At 43.0% G+C, this 23,705-nt stretch overlaps 1 protein-coding gene across 1 annotated transcript in view; it reads right to left on the bottom strand.

Annotated features, from left to right (window-relative positions):
* FREM1 (FRAS1 related extracellular matrix 1) overlaps positions 1-23,705 on the bottom strand; it is a 116,116-nt gene that overhangs the window by 326 nt on the left and 92,085 nt on the right. Inside the window, exons 30-36 of the mRNA XM_060237270.1 lie at positions 21,891-22,040; positions 18,962-19,200; positions 16,867-16,914; positions 7,038-7,178; positions 6,470-6,598; positions 4,895-5,010; positions 586-671 (exon numbers count right to left, since the gene is read on the bottom strand). Of these exons, the coding sequence (XP_060093253.1) occupies positions 586-671; positions 4,895-5,010; positions 6,470-6,598; positions 7,038-7,178; positions 16,867-16,914; positions 18,962-19,200; positions 21,891-22,040 (909 nt within the window). The remainder of the gene's footprint in view (positions 1-585; positions 672-4,894; positions 5,011-6,469; positions 6,599-7,037; positions 7,179-16,866; positions 16,915-18,961; positions 19,201-21,890; positions 22,041-23,705) is intronic.

Raw genomic sequence — 23,705 nt, 5'->3', positions numbered from 1 at the left:
AAACATTTGACAAAGTGGTTAGTCTAAATAACTGTTCTCCTAAATATTCTTACCTGTTTCTTTCTACCTTGATTCTTTAAACCTGTATTGTTTTTGAGTGATAATTATATTAGATAAATATATTCTGTGCATCTGGGGAGGCTTCACTTCGAAAACCTAAAGCCTCTTTTATAATTAACAGCCCAGTTATCAAACGGTTTTTAGTACTTGTACCTGGGAATTGTGGCAAATGGCAACAGCATTGACTCTTGGCCAGTGCCCTGATTCCATCTACTTAAGAACTCATCACAAGATCCAATATGAAGCTGAGCCATGAGTTGTTTTAGGTGGGAGGGAAAAGGTCCAGAAGAACAGAATTGGCTGGAAAAAAGCTGGAATCATAGAACAGCTTCAAGGGCAGAGCTGGTAGTCTTGGAAAATTCCTGCCAGGTGCCTGTGAAACTCATAGTTTGCTTTTCATGGAATATGAGCTCGGGGTTTTTGATATGAACATATTTTAAGAAGATAGTACTTTAATATTCTTCTTATTTTTCTACACATTTTGGTGGGAAATGTAACATAGAGGCTACTTTGGTCCATACATACCTATCCAAAAGGGTCTCCTTTCACTGAAGTTCCACAGCCACCTCATCTGTACTTTGGAAGCCACACTTGCTAAACTGCCATGGTACCTGGGATCAATAAATAAAGAATCAGAAGTAGTATCTGTCCCAATGACTAAGTGCAACAGGCACATTGCAGGGTTCATGTACAACACGTTTCAAAACTGGGGATCAACAGCTCCTCTTTTAAGAAGCTATTCTAAATGCAGCTCTTCATGCCAAAAAAGCTGTGATATCCAAACTATGTCTGATGTTTCTTATAATACACCAGTATGACTTAGTTCTGTCTAATCCACTTATTCTCAAATTATTTATCTGGAAATAAATTTTGGTGATTTCAACAGAACCAACAGTCAAGTAATGCATAACTGCAAGCAAATGTCCCAAACTAAACTGGGAAAAATATACTGGAAGGAGAAAGCCCAAACCTTAACAGCTGAATCAACTGACAATCCAGACAAACTATTTGAGAGAATATGTTAGTTCAGGATGCAATTAAAAATAGCCCATGTCAGTCAGAAAGAAAGTGACAAAATAAATTGGATGAGATGAACTATGTAAATATAAACACTGTCCTTATTTTCCCTAATTAAGGCTGTACTTAAAAAAAAAATGCCGTCTACCCTGTGCAGACTCTGCTAAGCAAGGCCTGTTGGTGTTACAAAGGCTGACATCCAATCCTTGTTTCTTAAATTGATTTGACTCCCAGTGTCAGCATTTACATTAATTTATATTTGTTTGAAATTATGTCTGCTTCTAAGAAGTTAACAGGCTATACTCCAAATTGGTAGTTATTCCCAAATCACCCCAGTGGGGCATAGATCAATGATGATAAGGATGAATTAGTAAAATAGAACCTTCCAATATAGATCAGCAAAAGTATCTTCATAATTTCTGAGTATGTACTTTTTAATTATAATTTTCCCCTATCTACCCTTGACAACTGCACACAAAAGCCAGAAGCTCAACTAAGCCTGTGCTGGAAGCCCTACCTACAAGTTACAGTGAACATACATACAATCTGTGTACAGTGTACACTGGATTGTTCTTTGTAGGTGCATTGAACAATTCACATGTAACAGTCAATGCATGTACAGCTGAACATGGAATACAAACCCAACATTTATCAAAGTATTGGCCTCTAGTTTAATTCATAAAGTGAATGCAAGTTGGCAGGACATAGATGCATTCACTGTAGCTTGTGAAGAGGCTTAAGCAATTGCTCATTTGTTACTTTATTATATTTTTAGTGTGTCCTTATTCCAAGGATGTGTATATGCCACCCTCCCCCATTTAATTCTCATATCAGCCTTCTAGGGTAAGTGAGACTGAGAGGTAATAACTGGCCCAAAGTCAATTAGGGAATTTCATGGCTGACTGGGGAAGTGTTTCACATTCTAGATACCACTGCACACTAGGGGAAAGGCAAATGATTGAACTTCAGGACAGTGTTGTAGAAGGCTCAGATGGTGTCCTGCAATATTTAAAGAAGAAAAAAGAAATGCGAGGAGACAAGAGATTGCTGTTTTACAATATGGAAAGTGGATTATCAGAGTCATTAATGTTCATGTGAATGTAACTCTCACCAGTCCTTTCCAAAATATTGTTAAAATCACATTTGCCAGAAAACATCACGCTGCTGATAAAGCAGACCTGTGTTCATTGCAGGGACCACTATTGTTTGATGGGTTTTCTTCCAATGACATGAAATCTTAAGCTTCTTTTTCTCTTTCTCCTCCTTGTCCCCACCATCTCCCTCAATATTTAGAAGAATACTGTTCACACACACACACACACACATGCACCCTCTATTGGAACTCAACCAAAGATTTGGTGTTGGGTGTCATCAATATGCTGATGACAACCAGTTCTTTCTCTTGCTAGATAAGCAGTCAGATGAAGCCCTCTCAGCCTTCAGTCAGTGTCTGGATACAATGGTTGATAGCGGGAGAGCTGGCTGATGTTGAATCCATCAAAGATGGAGGTCATGTGGCTGTAGAAGGCTGGCTCTTGATGAAGTCCCATTAAGCCCAGTGGACTCAGTAAAGAGCCTAGGAGTGTGGCTTGATTCCTTGGTTGTCTTGTACAAACTGGTGTCCCGAGTATTGAGTAGGCTTCCCAATCCCCAGGTCCCAGCAAGGGATCTCCCAGTCAGCTGGCCGGCGGGGGAAGCCCTGCCCCCACAGCCACGATGCAGCTCTAGATCTTGGGCAGGTTTAGAAACCTGTAAACAGGTCAGTTTCAAAATGTGTGTGTCTGTGTGCCTTTAAAGTTGAGCAGGAAGTACTTCATGGGAAGGGTCAGCAACACAGTCCCTTGGTTTGTTTTGCTTTCATTTCAGAGCAACTAAGTGTGTGTGTGTGCAAGAGAGAGAGAGAGGGAGCAGCGTAGCCCCTGTTCTTTTCAGATGTCATTGTGGAGGAACCAGACCCAGTAAGTGTGTGTGTGTGTGTGTGTGTGAGAGAGAGAGAGAGAGAGGATTGCCAATTCCCAGGTTTGGAGGTCAAACCCCCCCCCCCTACACACACTTTAGGGTCATCAGAAAGTGGCAGGGGGTGGGAAGGGAAATGTCTACTGCGCAATTATTCCGTATGGAGAACGATTCCAATAGGGAATAATGGGGAATTGATTTGCAGGTATCAGGGGTTCTGGGGGCTGTTTTTTGAGGTAGATGCACCATATTTTCAGTAGAGCATCTAGCGCCTCTCCCCAAAATACCCCCCCCAAGTTTCAAAACGATTGGACCAGGGGGTCCAATTCTATGAGCCCCAAAAGAAAGTGCCCCTATCCTTCATTATTTCCTATGGAAGGAAGGCATTTTAAAAAGGTATGCTGTCCCTTTAAATGTGATGGTCAGCACTCCCTTGGAGTTCAATTAGGCTTGTCACACCCTTGCTCCTGGCTCTGACCACAATGTCTCCTGGCTCCACCCCCAAAGTCCCCAGATATTTCTTGAATTGGACCTGGCAACCCTAGTAGTGAGGTACTTGCACTGGCTGCCAATTTTTTTCTGGATTAGGTCCAGAGTCCAGTTCACCCAAGTGGGTTTTCCTCTGCACCCCCCTCCCAGTGAGGACACACCAACTCGGAACTTACCAGCTGCTGTCCTTTATAAGGTTTACATCTCCTCTGGATCTGATATAAATGAATTCAACACCTCTTCCCTAAACAGTCTGGGACTGGCATACCTGAAGGACTGTCTCTCCCAATATAATCACCCACACTGCTGGTGCTCATCATCATGCAATTTCTTGACAGTGCCTGATCCTTGGGAACTCCATCTTGCTTCCACTACGGCAAGGGCTTTTTCCGTTGTAGCCCTGTCCTGGTCGAACGCCTTATCAGAGGTGACCTGTCAAGCTTCTACAGGGCATGTAAAATGGAATAGTTCTGGTAGGCTTTTGGCTAATCCTTTTATTTTCAGTAGCTATTGGTGAGCCAGATGTTTTCCCTCTGGAATATTACCAGGTACCAGGAGAAGGTTAAGATTTAACTGTTTTAATTTGCTTTAATGATGAACTTTATGGTTCAGTTATATGTTTTGTTAAAAAAAATGTTTTGAACTACCCTGAGCCCTGCATTGTGGGAGAGGAGTGGGATATAAATCTTTAAAAATAAAAAAATAAAATAAAATAAGAATTCTTGACTTTTTCTATTATTAGTAGTACATTTCCAGGTTTGAAAAGGATTTTACAGTGCTCTTGCAAGGGGAAAAATGTTAATGATACAACAGCCCAGCCCTCCAAATCTAGACTTCCATAAATTTCCCACATAATTTCATACTAACAGAGGCCTATGTAATTTTCTTTATCTGAAATTCTCATTTTAAAAATATTTAGCATGTTCCTCAAAGCAACTGGATAAATGACATAATAGCTATAGATGGAATAGAAAAGAGCAAGAGTCCAGTAGCAACTTAAAGGCTAACAACATTTGTGACAGAGTATGAGCTTTTGTGATTAAATCTTGAAAGCTCATGCCCTGCCACAAATTTTGTTAGTCTTTAAGGTGCTGCTGGACTCTTGCTCTTTTCTACTGCTATGGACAGACTAACATGGCTACACATCTTGACCTATCTCCATGAATGAGCATACAAATGATACATTTGTGGTGGAATTCCAATTAAACTAGTGACCTAGAATCTCAAGCATATTTGAAAATCTCAAGCATTACCTTAGATCCAATTTTAGCTTTACCTTCTTAAGTGCAGAAGTTTCACTTCTACGTTAATCCACTGGATCAGACACAAAAACAGCTGAGGGGATGATATGCACAAATATATTACTTCTTACCGTACTTTGCAAGCCCAGGCAGCTTCATTCCATGAGACTTTCTCATCAGTAATTAGGATATAGCACTTTTCATCACGAAGGCTCCATCCAGGAGGGCAAGTTTTCAAGTTAACATTCTGGAATGAAGATAGATCAAGATGGGTAGCCGTGTTAGTGTGTCTGTAGCAGTAGAAAGGAGCAAGAGTTCAGTAGCACCTTAAAGACTAACGAAATTTGCAGCAGGGCATGAGCTTTTGTGAGTCATTGCTCATTTCTTTAAATACAGCTGTATCTGAATAAGTGAGCAGTGACTCATGAAAGCTCATACGGCTTACCACAAATGTTGTTAGTTTCTAAGGTGCTACTGGACTCTTACTTTTTTCTATTCTGGAATGATATAATTTCTGTTCAGAAACCTTTCAAAAGTGTGCCTTCAGATTTTATACACATTTCTCAAAAACAGAAATGATTAAAGGCTTCCACATGGAAACTGCATATTGAAGACTCCAAAAATGTATTTTGATTGACATTTTAATTTCAGCCACTGACTGTCACTTGACCTGACAGTAATCTGTTATGTTGTTTATTCCAAATACAGATCTGTAGTCTTCCAACTATGTCAGACTTGGATTAATCTTTAATCCTAACCTATAATATGGTTTATACTTCCACTTTTCTATCATGTATTGCCATCGTCTCCTCTTCTTAAAATAAAACCCTAAACCAAATAAGGGAAAATCCTGATATTCCTGTCTGAAGATGTGTCCCAGCTGTGGGTCATGATCCACCATTTGAAGATCAATGTTATAAATCAGGATATCCAAATAGAGTCATCTGGATTGTGTCTGGAAACCACTCTGATTTTTCTGGTACCATTATCCATGGCAGAATAGGGCATGAAGTCTGGGATAGGTTCTCATTTTCTAGTTAAGGGGGACACAAAGTAATAGGTGATGTGATTCTCTGTCCCAGACCCACTTCCTTCCTTTGAGGCACTTATCTCTGTCTTTTAGGTTTCTTAGCCAGTTATAGTGGAGCTTCTCCCTCCTCAAACTGTTAACAGAGAACTGCTAACATCCTGGCAAATCAGGGATCTGTCCCTCATGGAGTTTCTTCAGCGAGAGTCCAGTCTCTCAACCCCTGTAAAAAAACTGGCCATGATCAAACTATCTCTTATCAGTTTTCTTTGTTGTGCTGAACAGATAAAATTCTTTGACAGCAACTCCCATTTTGAATCTGACATCATTCTTTGCCACAGAGATAACTGAATAACGACCCGTTAAAATCACTTGTATATTCCTACACTGCGGTCTATGTTTTTTTTTTTTTTAAGTCTTGCTGGTTAAGGGCAAAAGCAACAAAAATACTTTTTCTTCCAAAATTTTTCTAATACAAGATGTAAAAACTATACATATACCAAGTTGAGCAGCTAAATTCAAGTCCAGTGACACCTTAGAGATGAAGAGAGCATTGAGTCTCAAAAGCTCATATCCAGAAAATCTTGTTGGTCTCTGAAGTGCTACCAGATTCGAATCTAGATGTTCTACTGCAGACCAACATGACCACCCTCTATCACCAAGATATGCAGATTGATACCTTGCTTGTGGAGTTCCATAAAGTCCAAGAAGTACCATCACACTGAAACAACTTCCGGATGTTTTCTTCAAAATGCAAGAGACCCCTTAAATCTGGCGTACAACTCTTTGGAAAGCCAAAATTTGGGACCTGGAAAGAAAGGGACATTAGGAAAAATGAGACAAAATAGTTCATATTTTTAATATCTGCATTCAATGTTTATGAATCCCATTTAGAAAGGATTTACATTTAATTTGTAATGGCAGTGCACTATGTACATAAATAGTTGAGAGGAAATTATTTGTGTGGAGAGAGTTTAGCAGATGAATACTAACATACTCTAAGAAATGACATCACCAAATAAAGATTTATTTGTACAAGTGCTGTAGGTTCTCTGGAGTTAAATTGGAACATTCCCAATGATTTTTTCTTAAAAACTTTTTGATCTTAAGCTAAACAATGTCCCCCCCCACAAAATTACATCTTGAGGAAATTGAAGATTGCCCAAGGTAGTAATCTTAGTGGTAAACCTGGCCATAGTACAGCACAGGTAAGAGCGTAAGCAAAGTACAACAAAAGAAGTTTATACCTGAATGCTGGCATCTGCTTGTGGAACTTCTGTTTTTCTTGGGGAAACCACATGCTTATCTTGGCTTATCAGTGATTCACTTGCCATCTTGTTAGGTGATGGATTGTCATCTTCCACTCTTAGCACTGCCATCCCATGGTACTTAATGACAACGAGTAACAAAAACCAGGCCTCAGATTCAGTGGGAACTCACAGAAGTGCAGCTCCTGAAGCTTTCTAATGTCTCCCCTTCTTCTTCCCCACCTTACCTTGTCAATTGAATAGTAGGTGCACTCCCTGGATTAGGAGAGCGGGCAGGCAGCCAGCCACCAGGGGCTTTGCCACACCCCCAGCAGCCCTCATTAACCCCTGCAGAAGCCCACATCACCCTTTCTCCACTTTTTTTGTGATTTTGGGCTATGGGTGACTTGCTGGCCTTTTAACTGGGGCGTGTGTGGCCCAGAAGAGCCCAGAAAGTGAGCGAGGCCTGCTTGGGGTAGCTGGATCTCTAGCCAGCACGAGCAGGTCTTGCTTGCCCAGGTCTCTGCTTTCTTGCATCAGGTTGCTTTTGGCGGAGGGGGGGGGCAGCATAGGCTAATGACTTATGCTAACAAGCTCTGCCACCTATTTTTCCCCAAAATGACCCCTGACAAAAAGACTGGTGAAGATGAAGGATAACCTTTATCAGTACTCAGAAAGTCCATTGAAGTCAATGGGCTTAGACAGGTGCACCTTAGAGCTGCCAACTCCAGGATGAGAAATTCCTGGGAATTTGGGGTCAGGGCTTGGGAAGGGCAGAGTTTGGGAAGTTCAGCAGTGGTGTAATGCCATAGAGCCCATTCTCTGAAGGTGCCATTTTCCCTGGGGGAACTGAACTGTATACTCTGCAGATCAGCTGTAATTCCAGGAGAACTCCAGGCCCCACCTGTAGGGTGGTAACTCTAGTGCAATTTTGCTTAGGATGGCACTGTCAGTAACAGAATTAAAAAGAAACTTGGTTAATATGTTTTGGATTTTAAGGGCAAAGGAGCATGAGGACAGAGCTTCTAACATACACATCCCTTCTATGCTTTAACTAATGTATACCAGTTGTACGCATTCACATCATAGAAATACAGGCTGGGTTCAGAGTCCACACTCTATATCTTGTGTGAGAGTCATATGTGAGTTATGGGTTCTTTTCAGTCTTTGCATATATGATGCCAATTCAGGTTAAGACTGTGGCATGTGTGGAAAAGAGGCTTAAGCACTCTTCCTCCAATGCCATTTTCCCAACCATTAATGGTGTGCTATTTGGCCCACAGGGTGGGGGGGAGGCTATGTGATTCACTTGCCATCTTGTTAGGTGATGGATTGTCATCTTCCACTCTTAGCACTGCCATCCCATGGTACTTAATGACGAAGAGTAACAAAAACCAGGCCTCACAGCAGGAGCTCACAGAAGTGCTTCCCCGCCCATTGACTGTTTCAGGATATGAAAATGGTGTTGGTGAAGGTTGAGCCCAAGGGGCTTCATCCATGCCAAAGTTGCAATCTGAAATGGGCACTGCATGTGGGTGAACTGAGAAAAACCTGCAACAGATGTATATCTATTTCACAGGAACATCCATTTCACGATAGCTGTGTTCTCTTCCATACTGAAGCCCAGGATGGAGAAAAGCATTAGAGGGAAGGAGTAAGCAGCAGGCAGCGAGAGGTTTTTCCACTGTATTTCTCCCCTTTCAGCCCTCTAACCCCTGCTTCACAACAGATGAGAAAAACCCAGCTTAAACCTATGCATCTGCTACATCATATGTGACTGGACCCTTTCAAATAATTGGGAATGGGGTGCGTGTTTGAAGGTATTTAGCACAATCATTATTACTAATGAAGCTGTGTATGTAGTACACATGCATACACACATGAAGCTGCCTTATATTGAATCAGCGCTGGTCCATTAAGGTCAATACCAGGTGACCAAACTGCAGCTCGGGAGCCACATGTGGCTTTTTCACTCATATGTGTGGCTCTCAAAGCTTCCACTGTCTCATTGGCTGACTTGGAAAAGACATTTCTCTCTTTAAATCACTTTTCCAAGCAAAGCCAGCAGGTGTCTTGGAGAATGCATTTAAAGTTAAAGTTGCTTCATTTCCACCTCTTCTTCCCTCTCCCTCCCCCATCTATTTGCCTTCCTTCCTTCCTTGTGGCTCTCGAACATCCAGTATTCATGTCTTGTGGCTCTCAAACATCTGGTATTTATTCTATGTGGCACTTATGTTAAGCAAGTTTGGCTGTCCCTGGTCAATACTGTGTACCAAAATTGGCAGAGGCTCTGCAGGCCTGGGTCTAAGGAGAAGTTCTAGAAAGAACAGGAAAGAGCTGCTGAAGAGGTTTGCCTTAACTGCTGGGGGAAATTAGCTGAGGCTACTGTGCGGAAGGAGAGAGACTGAGGGTGTGTGTGCTTGCTGGGGATTAAGGAACTGCTGTTTGTTTTGACTGGGCTGTAGCTGATTACATCACGTGATTGTTGCTGATTGGAAGTGTCTGTGTTGCTTGGGGCAGACTGCTGGCCCCACCCTCATTGAATTTGTAAAGCTGCACCTCGCCAGAGGCATGTGGCTCTTAGCCTAGGACTCTGAAAGAAGCCCAGGGAGGACCAGGAAGCCAAGGCCCTAGTTTTTTGTGTCCCAAGTAAGGTAAGCAGACTTTCACAAGGACAGCCACATAAATACGAAGAGTATTAAAAGGGGTGGGTGGGTTATATATATTTATTTTAATTTTTTTTAAAGCAACTATGATGGCAGAATGCCAGCAGGAGGTTGGGGGCTATCCAGTGTTTTGCACGGAGTTTAACATGTATGATTATCTGCCCACTGGACAGAAGTCTTGAGTGTGTGCTCGGTATAAGGAGCTCCTGGTTTTCAAGGAACATGTTTGCACCCTTGAGGCCAAGGTGGCTGACCTGAAGAAGCAGAGACAGACAGTTAGGCAAATGGAGAAGACTCTCGGGGACTTGTTAGATGTGTTCCACTCTAAAAATGGCAGTCCTGCCACTGTCAGGGAGAATGAGGATCAAGAGGAAACATGGCACCATGCTAAGGATAAAGGGAAGGAGCCCTCAGAAGGGCCATTTTCTTCAATTGGGAATGGGTATCCACAGGGCCAGCCCTCCCACTAGGCAAACTAGGCATTTGCCTAGGGTGCCAGGCTCACCAAATTGGGCCCTCCCAGACCAGTGCCATAGGCAATTGGCCAAATTTTGCTGCCTGGCCAGCACACAGTCTCTTTATCACTCCATGAGAATCCTCGGATGCTCAGGGAAAGATACAGAGACTGTGTGCCGGACAGAAGCCCTCCCCACCCCAAATGCTAGAAACCTCAGAGGTAAAACTGGGGAGTTGGAATGCATAGTGTTGGGGAAAAGCATAGACATTGTGGGCATCTCAGAAACTTGGTGGGATGAGGAAAATCAGTGGGACGCGGTACTTTCCGGTTATAAATTACATTGGCAGGGTAGGGGGGAAGGGTTGGAGGTGAGGTGGATCTGTATGTTAGAGAGGGTATACAGTCCATTAAGACTGAGAAGGCAAGAGAATTAGATTTGCTTCTGGAAATCCTCATCAAATGCTCCTAAGTAAGCTCAATAGTCATGGGCTAAAAGGACAAGTCCTCTCGTGGATCCAAAACTGGCTAATTAATAGGAAACAGAGAGTGAGCATAAATGGGCAATTTTTACAGTAGAGAGTGGTAAGCAGTGGAGTACCTCAGGGCTCAGTACTGCGTCCAACGTTTTTAACTTGTTCATTAATGATTTGGAGTTGGGAGTAAGCAGTGAAGTGGCTAAGTTTTCGGATGACACTAAATTGTTCAGGGTGGTGAGAACCAGAGAGGATTGTGTGGCACTCCAAAGGGGCCCATTGAGGTTGGGCGAGTGGGCATCAACATGGCAAATGAGGTTCAATGTGGAAAAGTGCAAAGTAATGCACATTGGGGGCAAAAATCCTAACTAGAAATACACATTGATGGGGGTCCAACCAAGAGAGAGATCTTGGAGTCATGGTAGATAACTCATTGAAAATGTTGAGAAAGTGCGTGAGTGCAATAAAAAAGGTGAATGCTATCAGGGCCAGTATTTGCCTAGGGCGCTGGGAGGCCCAAATTGGAGGGAGGCCCAAATTGGCCCTCCCCATGTCCTAGCCAAATCCCTACTTTGTCCCTTCCTCTGCCCACCCCCTCCTTCATACTCGCCCAGCCTGACTCTTCCCTGCCGTCCGTGGTCTTCCTCTGCCAGCCTGCCCCTTCCCCTCTGCCAGCCTACCCCTTATGTGGGAGCCACATAAACAAACAGGATTTCAAAGGGGACTGTATATTTTTTTAAAAAGCTATCATGAAGGTAGAATGCCAGCAGGGGGGTGGGGGCTTTCCAGTGTTTTGCACTGAGTGTCACATTTATGACTATGTGCCCACAGGACAAAAGTCTTGGGTGTGTTCTCAATGCAAGGAGCTCCTGGTCCTCAGGGAATGAGTTTGTACCATTGAGGCCGAGGTGACCGACCTGGAGAAGCAGAGACAGTAAGTTAGGCACTCGGAGAAGACTCTTGGGGATGTATTAGATGAGCTCCACTCTGAATGTGGCAACCCCGTTGCTGCCAGGGAGCATGAGGGTCGAGAGGGAATAGGGCAGCATGCTTAGGATAAGGGTAATGCACCTTCAGAAGAGACCTCTTCTTCAGTTAGTGAGCGGGTATCCTTTCGCACCAAGGAACCATGCCTGGGCAGGGAGAAAAGGGGGGGGGGCGGTCTTGGTAGGTGGTGATTCAATCCTTAGGCAAGTAGATAGCTGGGTGGCAAAACCCGTACTGACCGTATGGTGACTTGCCTGCCTGGTGTAAAGGTAGCGGACATTACGTGTGTAGTAGATAGGCTGATAGACAATGATGGGGAGGAGCCAGTGGTCGTGGTGCATATTGGCACCAACAATGTGGGGAAATGCAGTTGTGAGGTCCTGGAGGAAAAATTTAGGCTGCTAGGCCAGGAACTCCAAGGTAGCCTTCTCAGAAGTGTTACCTGTTCCACATGCAGGGCTGGAGAGACAGGCACAAATTAGAAGTTTCAATGTGTGGATGAGACGATGGTGTAGGGAGGAAGGGTTTAAGTTTGTTAGACACTGGGATGCTTTCTAGAACAAGTGGGAGCTGTACAAAAGAGACGGTCTCCACTTATCCCCAGATGGAATCAGGCTGCTGGCACTTAAAATCAAAAAGGTGGCTGAGCAGTTTTAAACTAAATCTTGGGGGAAAGCTGACAGGAGATGAAATGTCTTTGGTTTGGGAGGACTCATCTCAAAGAGATGAAGGGTTAGCTGTTATTTTTCTACCGGCTAATGGATCAGAATTGTCCACTGAGATGGTGACAAACAATATGGACTGTCTGCCAAAGTCTCAAGGCGGCAGGAGGAAGGTTGCGGCCTAGCTTGCCTGGGAAATTATAGATGTTTGTATACAAATGCTAGAAGTGTTCCAAGTAAAATTGGTGAGTTGGAATGTTTAGTGTTGGAAGAAAACATAGACATTGTGGGAATTTCAGAAACTTGGTGGAATGAGGAGAATCAGTGGGACACGGTAATTCCTGGATATAAGTTATATCGAAAGGATAGGGAGGGAAGGGTTGGAGGTGGGGTGGCTCTGTATGTCAGAGAGGGTATAGAGTTCAGTAAGACTGAGGTCAGAGAATTAGATACCCTTCAAGAAATGCTTTGGGTTGAAATAGAGGGCCCAAAAGGAAATTTAACGATGGGAGTTTATCGCCCACCAAATCAAAAGAGAGAGGACGATTATAATATGATGGAAGGATTAAAGATAGTGACTAAACGTAAAAACTGTGTCGTAATAGGTGATTTTAACTACCCACAGATTGATTGGGTCAATATGTGTTCAGGTCGAGAGAAAGAGATTGAGTTTCTTGATGCTCTCAATGACTGTGCTATAGAGCAGATGGTCTCAGAACCTACCAGGGGTGGGGCGATCCTGGATTTGGTCCTAAGTAATGCCCAAGACTTGGTAAGAGATGTAAAAGTGATCGCACTGCTTGGGAGCAGTGACCATAACATTATTGATTTCACCATTTGTATAAATAGGGAGTTTCCCCAAAAGACCAGCACAATCACATTTAACTTTAAAAAGGGTAAATTCTCTGAGATGAGGAGGCATGTGAAGAGGAAACTGAAAAGAAAGATAAATACAGTCAAAACCCTTGGGGAAGCTTGGAGGCTATTTAAAACTACAATCCTAGAAGCTCAGATAAAATATATACCACAAGTTAGGAAAGGCACAAACAGGAATAAGAAAAGACCTGCATGGTTAACAAACAAAGTAATAGAAGCTGAAGGAGCATAGGAAAATGGCTGAGAAGCTGAATGCATTTTTTGCCTCCATTTTCACTGTGGAAGATGAGAAGTCTTTGCCCACTCCAGAACCACTTATTTTGAAGGAGTGTTGAAAGACCTGAGTCAGATTGAGGTGACAAGAGAGGAGGTTCTACAACTGATAGACGAATTAAAAACTAATAAGTCACCAGGTCCGGATGGCATACATCCAAGAGTTCTGAAAGAACTCAAAGTTGAACTTGTGGATCGCCTGACAAAAATATGTAATCTTTCATTGAAATCTGCCTCCGTTCCTGAGGACTGGAAGGTAGCAAATGTCACCCCCATCTTTAAAAAGGGTTCCAGAGGAGATCCGGGAAATTACAGGCCAGTCAGTCTGACTTCAATACCGGGAAAGTTGGTAGGAACCATTATCAAGGACAGAATGAGTAGGCACATTGATGAACACAAGTTATTGAGGAAGACTCAGCATGGGTTCTGTAAGGGAAGATCTTGCCTCACTAACCTGTTACATTTCTTTCAGGGGATGAACAAACATGTGGACAAAAGAGACCCAATAGATGTTGTTTACCTTGACTTCCAGAAAGCTTTTGATAAAGTTCCTCATCAAAAGCTCCTTAGTAAGCTCGAGAGTCATGGATTAAAAGGACAGGTCCTTTTGCGGATCAAAAGCTGGCTAATTAATAGGAAGCAGAGAGTGAGTATAAATGGACAGTCTTCGCAGTGGAGGACGGTAAGCAGTGGGGTGCTGCAGGGCTTAGTACTGGGTCTCATGCTCTTTAACTTGTTCATAAATGATTTGGAGTTGGGAATAAGCAATGAAGTTTGCAGCGGCCAAGTTTGCAGATGACACTAAATTCTTCAGGGTGGTGAGAACCAGAGAGGATTGTGAGGAACTCCAAAGGGATCTGTTGAGGCTGGGTGAGTGGGCGTCAACATGGCAGATGAGGTTCAATGTGACCAAATGCAAAGTAATGCACATTGGGGCCAAGAATCCCAGCTACAAATACAAGTTATGAACTGGCAGAGACTGACCAAGAGAGAGATCTTGGGGTCATGGTAGATAACTCACTGAAAATGTCAAGACAGTGTGCAATTGCAATAAAAAAGGCCAACGCCATGCTGGTAATTATTAGGAAGGGAACTGAAAACAAATCAGCCAGTATCATAATGCCCGTGTATAAATCGATGGTGCGGTCTCATTTGGAATACTGTGTACAATTCTGGTAACCGCACCTCAAAAAGGATATTATAGCACTGGAAAAAGTCCAGAAAAGGCAACTAGAATGATTAAAGGTTTGGAACACTTTCCCTATGAAGAAAGGTTAAAACGCTTGGGGCTCTTTAGCTTGGAGAAACGTCGACTGCGGGGTGACATGATAGAGGTTTACAAGATTATGCATGGGATGGAGAAAGTAGAGAAAGAGGTACTTTTCTCCCTTTCTCACAATACAAGAACTCGTGGGCATTCGATGAAATTGCAGAGCAGTCAGGTTAAAACAGATAGTAGGAAGTACTTCTTTACCCAAAGGGTGATTAACATGTGGAATTCACTGCCACAGGAGGTGGTGGTGGCTACAAGCATATATATATATATATAGCCACTGTGTGACACAGAGTGTTGGACTGGATGGGCCATTGGCCTGATCCAACATGGCTTCTCTTATGTTCTCCTTCATAGCTCGCCCACCCCATCTCCTCCCTGCCATCCATGGTCTTCCTCCACCCACCCACCCCTTCTCCTCCTTCATAGCTCACTCGCCCCACCTCCTTCCCACTGTCCATGATCTTACTCCACCCGCCTGCTCCTTCCCCTCCTTTGTAGCTCATCCGCCCTGCCTCCTCCCTCCCTGCCATCCATCATCTTCTTCTTTCCACCTGCCCCTCCTTAATAGCTCACCTGCCCCGCCTCCTCCCTTCCTGCTGTCTGTCATCTTCCTCTGCCAGCCTGCTCCTTCTGCTCCTTTGTAGTTTGCCCGCCCCAGCTTCTCCCTGCTGTCAATCTTTCTCCGCCCCCATAGCTCACCCACCCCGCCTCTTTCCTGTCATTTGTCCACCATGCAGGCAGTGGGGTGCAACGCTACAAGGCGGCACCACGGAAGGGGGTGGAGGGCCATGAGTCTGCCTGAGTGCCATGTGCCCTAGGGCTGGCCTTGAATGCTATGCTGGGGATTAGGCCCCTGTATAAATTGATGGGGCGATGTGCATGGTCACCACACCTTAAAAAAGATATTATAGCATTGAAAAAAGTGCAGAGAAGGGCAACTAGAATGATTAAAGGGTTGGAACACTTTCCCTATAAAGAAAGGTTAAAGAACTTGGGGCTCTTTAGCTTGGAGAAATGATGATTGAGGGGTGATATGACAGAGGTTTACAAGATTATGTATGGGATAGAGAAGGTGGAAAAAGAAATACTTTTCTCCCTTTCTCACAATACAAGAACTCATGGACACTCAATGATAAAAGGAAGTACTTCTTCACCCAAAAAGTGATTACCACATGGAATTCACTGCCACAGGATGTGGTGACAGCTGCAAACATAGACAGCTTCAAGAGGAGATTGGATAAACATATGGAGCAGAGGTCCATCAGTGGCTATTAGCCACAAGGTATAGATGGAACTCTCTGTCTGGGACAAGTGATGCTCTGTATTCTTGGTACTTGGTGGGGGGCGGGGGGCAATGGGAGGGCTTCTAGTGTCCTGGCCCTACTGGTGGACCTCGTGATGGCACCTGGCTTTTTTGCCACTGCATGACAGAGTGCTGGACTGGATGGGCCATTGGCCTGATCCAACATGGCTTCTCCTACGTTCTCATGGAGTTTTTTAATATCACATGCCACTTGATGATTTTCACAGGAGAGGATGGGGATTGAGCCTGGGAACTTCTGCATGCCAAGCAGATGCTCTACCACTGAGCCACAGCTTCTCCCCTAGATAGAACAAATAACATGAACCTATCACATTCTTAATCCTGCCCTTCCAAGGAGCTTAGGTAAATAACTTGCCTAATGTGTTTCTCCTCTCCATTTATCATCAAAAAACCATGTGAGGTAGGACAGGCTAAGAGATAGTGACTAGCCTATCCAGGCTGAGCAGGAATTTGGGCCTAGATCTCCTCAGTCCTAGTCTGACTCTAATAGTTAAGCTCTCTTTACATATTAGTATATAAACAGATAAGAGCCCTGTGGCTCAGAGTGGTAAAGCTTGCAGTACTGCAGTCAGAACCCTCTGCTCATGACCTGAGTTCGATCCCAGCGGAAGCTGGTTCAGGTAGCTGGCTCTAGGTTGACTCAGCCTTCCATTCTTCTGAGCTTGCTGGGGGGAACGTGTAGATGACTGGGGAAGGCAATGGCAAACCACCCTGTAAAAAGTCTGCTGTGAAAACGTGAAAGCAACATCACCCCAGAGTCAAAAATGACTGGTGCTTGCACAGGGGACTACCTTTACCTTAATATAAACAGAAAATATATAAATAATGTTCTTACTTTAAAAAACACACCGGTGCCATTTGTAAATATTGAAGAAGGATGAATCTGAAAGCCAAAGAAATGAAATGTTCTTGACACATATAAATAATGGAAACAAAATATGAATTTCTTTTGTATATTTGTGTACTGGGATAGCAGAGATGTAACACCAAGGCTGCACCAAGTATTTAAGTTTGCTACACACACATGGCTTTTGTTCCTAGGAAACAGAACCCTGGAGTTAGGAAGGCTCAGCATGTCATGCATGGCAGGCCCAGGCCTATTCTCTCACCATCTTGCCACAGATCTTCATCTAAACCAGACCCAAAACGGTGTCACAAACAGGCTGCAGTTACACACACACACACATCTGGAATTGGTATCCAGAACAAACACTGCTTTATAAGATATAAATACATCCAGAGATCTCAAGCAAGTAATCCAGAACAAACACTGCAGGGTAGCATAATGGGGCAACTGAAGCTTTAGGGATGCAAAGACCCCCACCTCAGACCCAAGTCAGAACTTGGCTATGGAATGAAAACCCTCAGAGGTTACAGTGAGAAAAAGGGAAGATTTCTAGCTGTAAAGAGACCCACCTAAGAGAGAAAGTGGCTCCACAAGGAGGAGGTTGCAAAATTGTTCCTTGGACAGAGTTGCCTAGTAACACAGCTTTTATGTTTGTAAATGTCTGCTAATGTTGCTATCAGCTCAACTGTAGGGTTGCCAACTCTGGGTTGAGAAATTCCTGAAAGTTTGAGAATGGAGTCTGGGGAGAGGAGGGACCTTAGTGGGGTATGATGCCATACAAGCCACCCTCCAAAGCAGCCATTTGTTCCTGTTGTCTGGAGATCAGTTGTAATTCTGTGAGATCTCCAGGCTGTACCTGGTGGTTGGCAACCCTACAGCAATTATATCTGTATTTGTGTGTCTGTGTAATTTTCCTGACTCCATTCTGTATGAGGTAGAAAGGACCACCATCAATTTATCTGTAATACAGTAGCTGCTTTGTTCACACAACAGTGCTTTTGTCCCTAGTAGTCTAAAGCTAAAGATGGATAATGGGTTCTTAAGAGGGTTGCTCATTGTGTGCATGTCTTTGATAGCCAGGTTTTAGAGGTTTCTGTATTGCTTCAAAAATCTGCAAAATCCTGCTTAACCAGAGATGAGAGCTATACTAAAGACCCAACCAAGGGCAACAATAGCCTGTTAGCAGCAACTCTTAGGGCCTTTTCACACTTACCGGTGGAAACCAGAAGGGAGTCGGTATTTTGCCGCCTTGCAGTAATCCGAGACAGGGATGGGAGTTTTCAGACACATGTGTTTTTTCCTGGTAGGGTTCCGTGATTGAAGCAAGCCATTTCACACTGTTCCGCTTTTATCTCGTTTCCACCAGCGCCAGCCGTTTTCGCCTGCTGGCGCGTGGTCTCCGGCTTTTTTTTTTTTGGAACGTCGGGCAAAGATCGCTATAGCGCTATAGCGACGTATCACAACAGCACCACCATAGAGATGGCTAGGCTCCATTGAGATAAGTTACCAAGTTTCAGCAGCGGCCATCTCTGCCATCTTAATGGAACCCAGGCATCCCTATGGTGATGCTGTTGTGATATGTCGCTATAGCGCTATAGCAATCTTAGCCGACATTCCAAAAAAAAAAAAAAGCCAGAGATCGCATGCCGGCGGGCAGAAAAGGGCACGAAAACTGCTCCCGGATTAGATACTGGACATTTCACACAGCACTCCATACCGATTTCAACCTGGAAGGAGGGGCTGAAAACTGGAAGAAGCTGCTCTTTGCTAGTAATGACTCAGGCATGCCTCACTACCGGGACAGCCACGGGACTGTGTGAAAAGGTGACAGTATTCTGGTAGCAGCCAGTTACTGAGTCGGGTCTGTCTGAAATGCCAGCAGAAACCCGTTACTGTTCAGTAACTGACCAGCTTCCATACCGGAATACATAGGCCGTGTGAAAAAGTTCTTAGTCTTGCCTGAATTATGACTGTTTCTTGGAATGCACCTTCATTAAGTCATTTTAATTTCAGTATAAAAGCATTATCACAAAAGTGTTGGAACAATTTTTTTTCTTCTTATTGTTCAAGAAATGATCCTTACTGTTTTGCCATTTCCAATGGCTCTTAACCTGCTCCTTGAAAGATTCACTGATTTGAATTCTGGTAGTTTGTCCCTTCTCTGCAATACCACCTCTTTGGAAGAGGACAGTGGGATCCCTTCCAAGTGAATAGTACCATGCCTGGAAGATGAAGAGGAGCCTGAGGAGGCTGGAAGCAATGTGCCTTTCATCCATAAGTTGTGCGTGTTTTGGCTGGAGGAATGGAATGAGCTGCACTGACCTGAAAAGCAAACAAGATGGCAGATGGTCAGTCCTTTTTATATAAAGAGATCACTGGTCACATTGATGTGGCTAATGAAACAGCTTGTTGATAGAAGTAGAATCATTTTTTTGATCTGATGTTTTCCTTTTTAGAGTAGTCTTTATTTTTGGTATGAAACTTGCCTAATGTGACACATAGAAAGTGTCACTTCACAAGTTTTAAAAAGAATCTTCTTTCCTAAAAATCCAACACACTGATGGGCCACCATACACACTCAACTGGCCAACAAATGTTTGTGGTTGAGGGAATAGGCTTCACAGAGCACAGAATGGAGTCATTTGTGAGCCAGGCATATACGCCCAATTTGGATATTAACACCTCTCCCTTAAATTAAGAGGGAAGATCACAGGTGTGAAGCATGTATGTGCACATGAGGTACACCCCATCACACCTAATGATTTCTGTTCATGATGGGGAAAAGAGGAGTGTGGTATGCTTACTTCTCCATAAATTATGAACTTCAGATACCTCAAAGTACAAACTGGCCCTAAGATATAGCTGGTAACAGGACACTGTGGTTTTGCCATGTAACAAGACAGTGCTTAAGTATTGTGTAGATTTAACTGCTTTTTTTAATTCCAATGTTCTTCAATCTTTGATGTAAAAAAACACACATACAATGTAAACTTACTGATCTCCCTCCCTCATTTAATTTTATTATGATCATAGATCAGCAATAACATAATCAATGGTCAGCAACACATGACTTTCCTATTTCAATGGTAATGCTTGCCTGCCTCCTACATCCTAATCAGATTTATTTATTGACCCTAGCCAAAGGCTGTTATAGAAGAAACAACGTTTTAAAAATCCAAAGATAGTACAGAATTTAAAAACAAGAACCAAGCAGACCCTGTGTGAGGGCAATCTGGCTGTGACATCTGTTACCCTAACTGAGCGCCAGGGTTGATTCAGCTGATCTGGCTGTCTAAGCAGGTGTTTCTGTCCCTCACCACCACTCTACGAGTGTCTCTCCTGAAGCTGTGCACAGGTGGAAGAGGACAACCATCCCAAGCAGAATGAATATTCTGTTCTTTGGCCAAAGGTATACAAGTGTTTCCTATGCTCTTCGGGCAACCTTTCCTCCTGGCTGGCCTTTATACCCTTCTGTATGTCTTTACTCACATAGGAGCATAAGAGTCCCCAAGTTGCATCAAAGAATTTTAAAATGCTCAGTAGATTTCAGTGGATGTAACTTCAGTGTTACATCAGAATTCTGGGTAATTATATTTCTTGACGATAACAAAATTTCTTGAAGATAACAAAATTAGGCCACACACCCCTGACACCAAGCCAGCTGGAACTGTGTTCCTGTGCATTCCTGCTAAAAAAAAAAGACAGCCACAACTATGGACCATGAATTGACATGATATTCTAATTTAGATTTAAAGGTGTTGTGGGATAGTGTGCCTCAAATGTGCTATATAGTTTTTAAAACAATATATCAAGAGCCAGACTTTAACTTGAGCTATCTAGTCTCTGAAGGTTTGCCAATGGAACTCTGGCAATGGCATGATCAAAATTCCTGCATGCATTGGGGATTCTCTGTCATCTTCCATAAAGAGAACTGTTCCAGAAGAGGAATCATACACAAAGTATTTGTTTGTTCATGGAAGACAGCAGGAAAAATGTCATGGGCAAAGTTTCATGCTTCACAGTTCCTGAATTGTATTCAGCTTTAGTCTTGTGCACCAAATTTTTGCCCAGAAGCAGCACATTAAGCAGGCCTTTTATTGTAGAAAAAGCCCAGCAGGAACTCATTTGCATATTAGGCCACACCCTGGTGGTGGCGTTGTTTCACCTCATTTGCATTTTAGGCCACACCCCCTGCCACCAAGCCAGCTGAAACTGTGTTCCTGTGCATTCCTGCTAAAAAAAACCCCTTGACATTAAGTCAATACATTGGCATTCCCATCCTCATTGCAAGACAGATCAGAAAGTCTCCCCCATCCACACCCTGCACTGCAAAAGGGTAACACAATGCATGTCTTCTGCCCAGAAGCCCATCACAATGTTGATGCACATTTAAATTCAGTCTTAGCACATGGGTTATCTATGATAGATATAACCCAAGCGAGAAAACTCTCGATAAAGGCCTGCTTCAACACATGGATCTCCCTAACTAGTGCAAGTGTCCAAGATGGATTTTTCAAAAAGAATCAAATGGCTGAGCCCCAGAACCCCCTTTTATAAAAACAACTTATGCAAGAAACACTAATGATATTGTAGTAATTAGATATTTTTATCCTAAAAAGTCTGTCTGGAATCATAGAAGTAGTTATACAGTCAATGTGAAGGGAGGGAGGGGGGAGGAAGCAATGCTAATCCATTAATGGGCTTTTTTTTTAAGCAACACTGTGAGCCAAAAATCAAACTCATCTAATAGAGGAGGAAAGCATTGGGCGGGGGAGTTGTTTGCTTGTACACTCGTTGCTTCTTTCATGCTGTGTTTCCTAAGCAGAAGAAGAATACAGAATGCCAGAGGAGAAAAAGTCTGAAACCATCAAGGCTATTTCCTTTAAAAAATAATAAAAGTAAGTATTTTGATTTGAAGGTAAGTGTTAGCAACAACATTTGTATGTTGAAAAATAAGAAGCTTCTCAGCCAAGACTGCTCCAGATTTTATTATGAAGATCAAAAGAGAATACCTCCTTTTGAGTCCAAAATTTTCACTCGAGCTTTTGTCCTGGTGCCAAGAACAGCATTCACAGGGGAGATCAGAACCACTTCAAAGACCTCATCGTCTTCCTCTAATCCGTCATAGGTAATTGCTATATTCCACATCTTGGTTGACATTCCTACCAGAAGTAAACATTTTAATTACACTTTAATTGCTTTTTCAATCAACTTAGGTGTCGAAGAAATATATTAATTAACATGTCTACAGCTACAACAGACTGGCTTGTATATACCATTGTGCTCCTACCCGCTGATTGGCCTCCTGTGGTTTTCCCAAATAACACTAACTAGAGACTAAATTTGTTCCTGAGCAATGATGTTTCCATTCACACGGCAACAAAGATCGGTTTTCTAGAAGGGAAAATAATAGTGTGCAAAGCAGAGGAGGGGAAGGGTTCTGGTTATACACCCTTTATTCTGAAAACTTAATGCTATGATTTTTGAAATATTGCTGTTGCCAATCAGAAATGACATCTTAGTTCTGTTTGCAAAATCCAGCTGTCAAGTGCCTTGATGTAAAGCCAATATGTTTTCACCAAAAGTATATTATAATCTATTAGTGTCTTATCGGCTATGAGCAACAGTAACTGCTGCTCAAGTCCATATGTAAAAAAAATGATATTGAGAAATGCTGAGATGAGAGCAAAGTTGCTGTAGAAATGGAAGTGAATGTGGAGGGTGTTTGGGAGGAAAACATCCAAGGAATATTAAGAGAAACAAAAATATCTCAGGAAGTGGGATGAAGAGCAGTCTTCTAAACATCCTTCCAATTTCATTTGTTAGATTTACAATACTTTTATACTGCTTTTTTGTTGAAAGGCACTCACCCTGGTTCATAAATTAAAACCAAAACTGTTAACGCTTAAAACACTGACGCTTGGTCAATAAAACACTACAACTAATTGAATCAACGTCTAAAACGTCTCATAAGTCAGCAGCAGCATAAAATGATCAGGCTGTAAAAGATTAAATTCCAGCTCCAGAAGCCTGGCAGAATAATAAAAGTATTCAACAGCCTCTGAAAGAAGGTAAAGAAAGGAGAAAGACGGTCCTCTGGGGGGAAACAAAGGAAGTTGCCTTCGAGTTTTACCTAAAGCAAATTTTCATGTTCTTGTTAGAGTGGAAGATCAAAGGCATTTTAGCAGAAGAAAAAGAAGTCAAGCAGAGTACAGGGGGCCCCCAGTCACCCATCCATGCACAGTGCAGGCCTAGGCCCGTGTAGCTTCAACAAGGTTGCTGTATCATGTGTCTTAAGACCAATGTAATTGAAACTCTGGATTCATATCATAATACTTCAGAATAGTGTCTGGACCTTTATAATGAAACTACATGTCATTTTTGACTTGCAATAGTAGCAACACCACAATGGATTCTTGAGAATTAAGATTTCCAGTGACCTCCCCCACCCCAAGAACAAAAGTCCCACTTTTTGCATTAGGTTAGTGGTGTAGCTTGCTGTTGAAAACCAGTTGGGCTCACCATGTGGATTGGCTATACCATATGGAACATCTTGCCAGTGCCAGCACTACAGAAAGGTGCTAAACTGGTACAGATTGTCCATGTCTGAGAGCCGTGGTGTATCACTTATGTGTGTTAATGCAGCCATGTCTCTCTCCAGTAACAGAACAGTGAATTTTGGCAGCAATTACAATACCTGCATGAGGATGGTCTGTGGCTCAATGACAAACAAGCTTTGCACACAGAAGGTTCCAGGTTCAATCCCTGGCATTTCCAGTTAAAGGACCTTAGACAGCAGGAAAAATATTTATGTCCCTGAGTTTCTG

Source organism: Heteronotia binoei, chromosome 4, assembly GCF_032191835.1.
Source record: "Heteronotia binoei isolate CCM8104 ecotype False Entrance Well chromosome 4, APGP_CSIRO_Hbin_v1, whole genome shotgun sequence".
Lineage (NCBI taxonomy): Eukaryota > Metazoa > Chordata > Lepidosauria > Squamata > Gekkonidae > Heteronotia > Heteronotia binoei.
The sequence above is the reverse complement of the archived record's forward strand: the minus strand, read 5'-3'. Positions and strand labels throughout refer to the sequence as shown.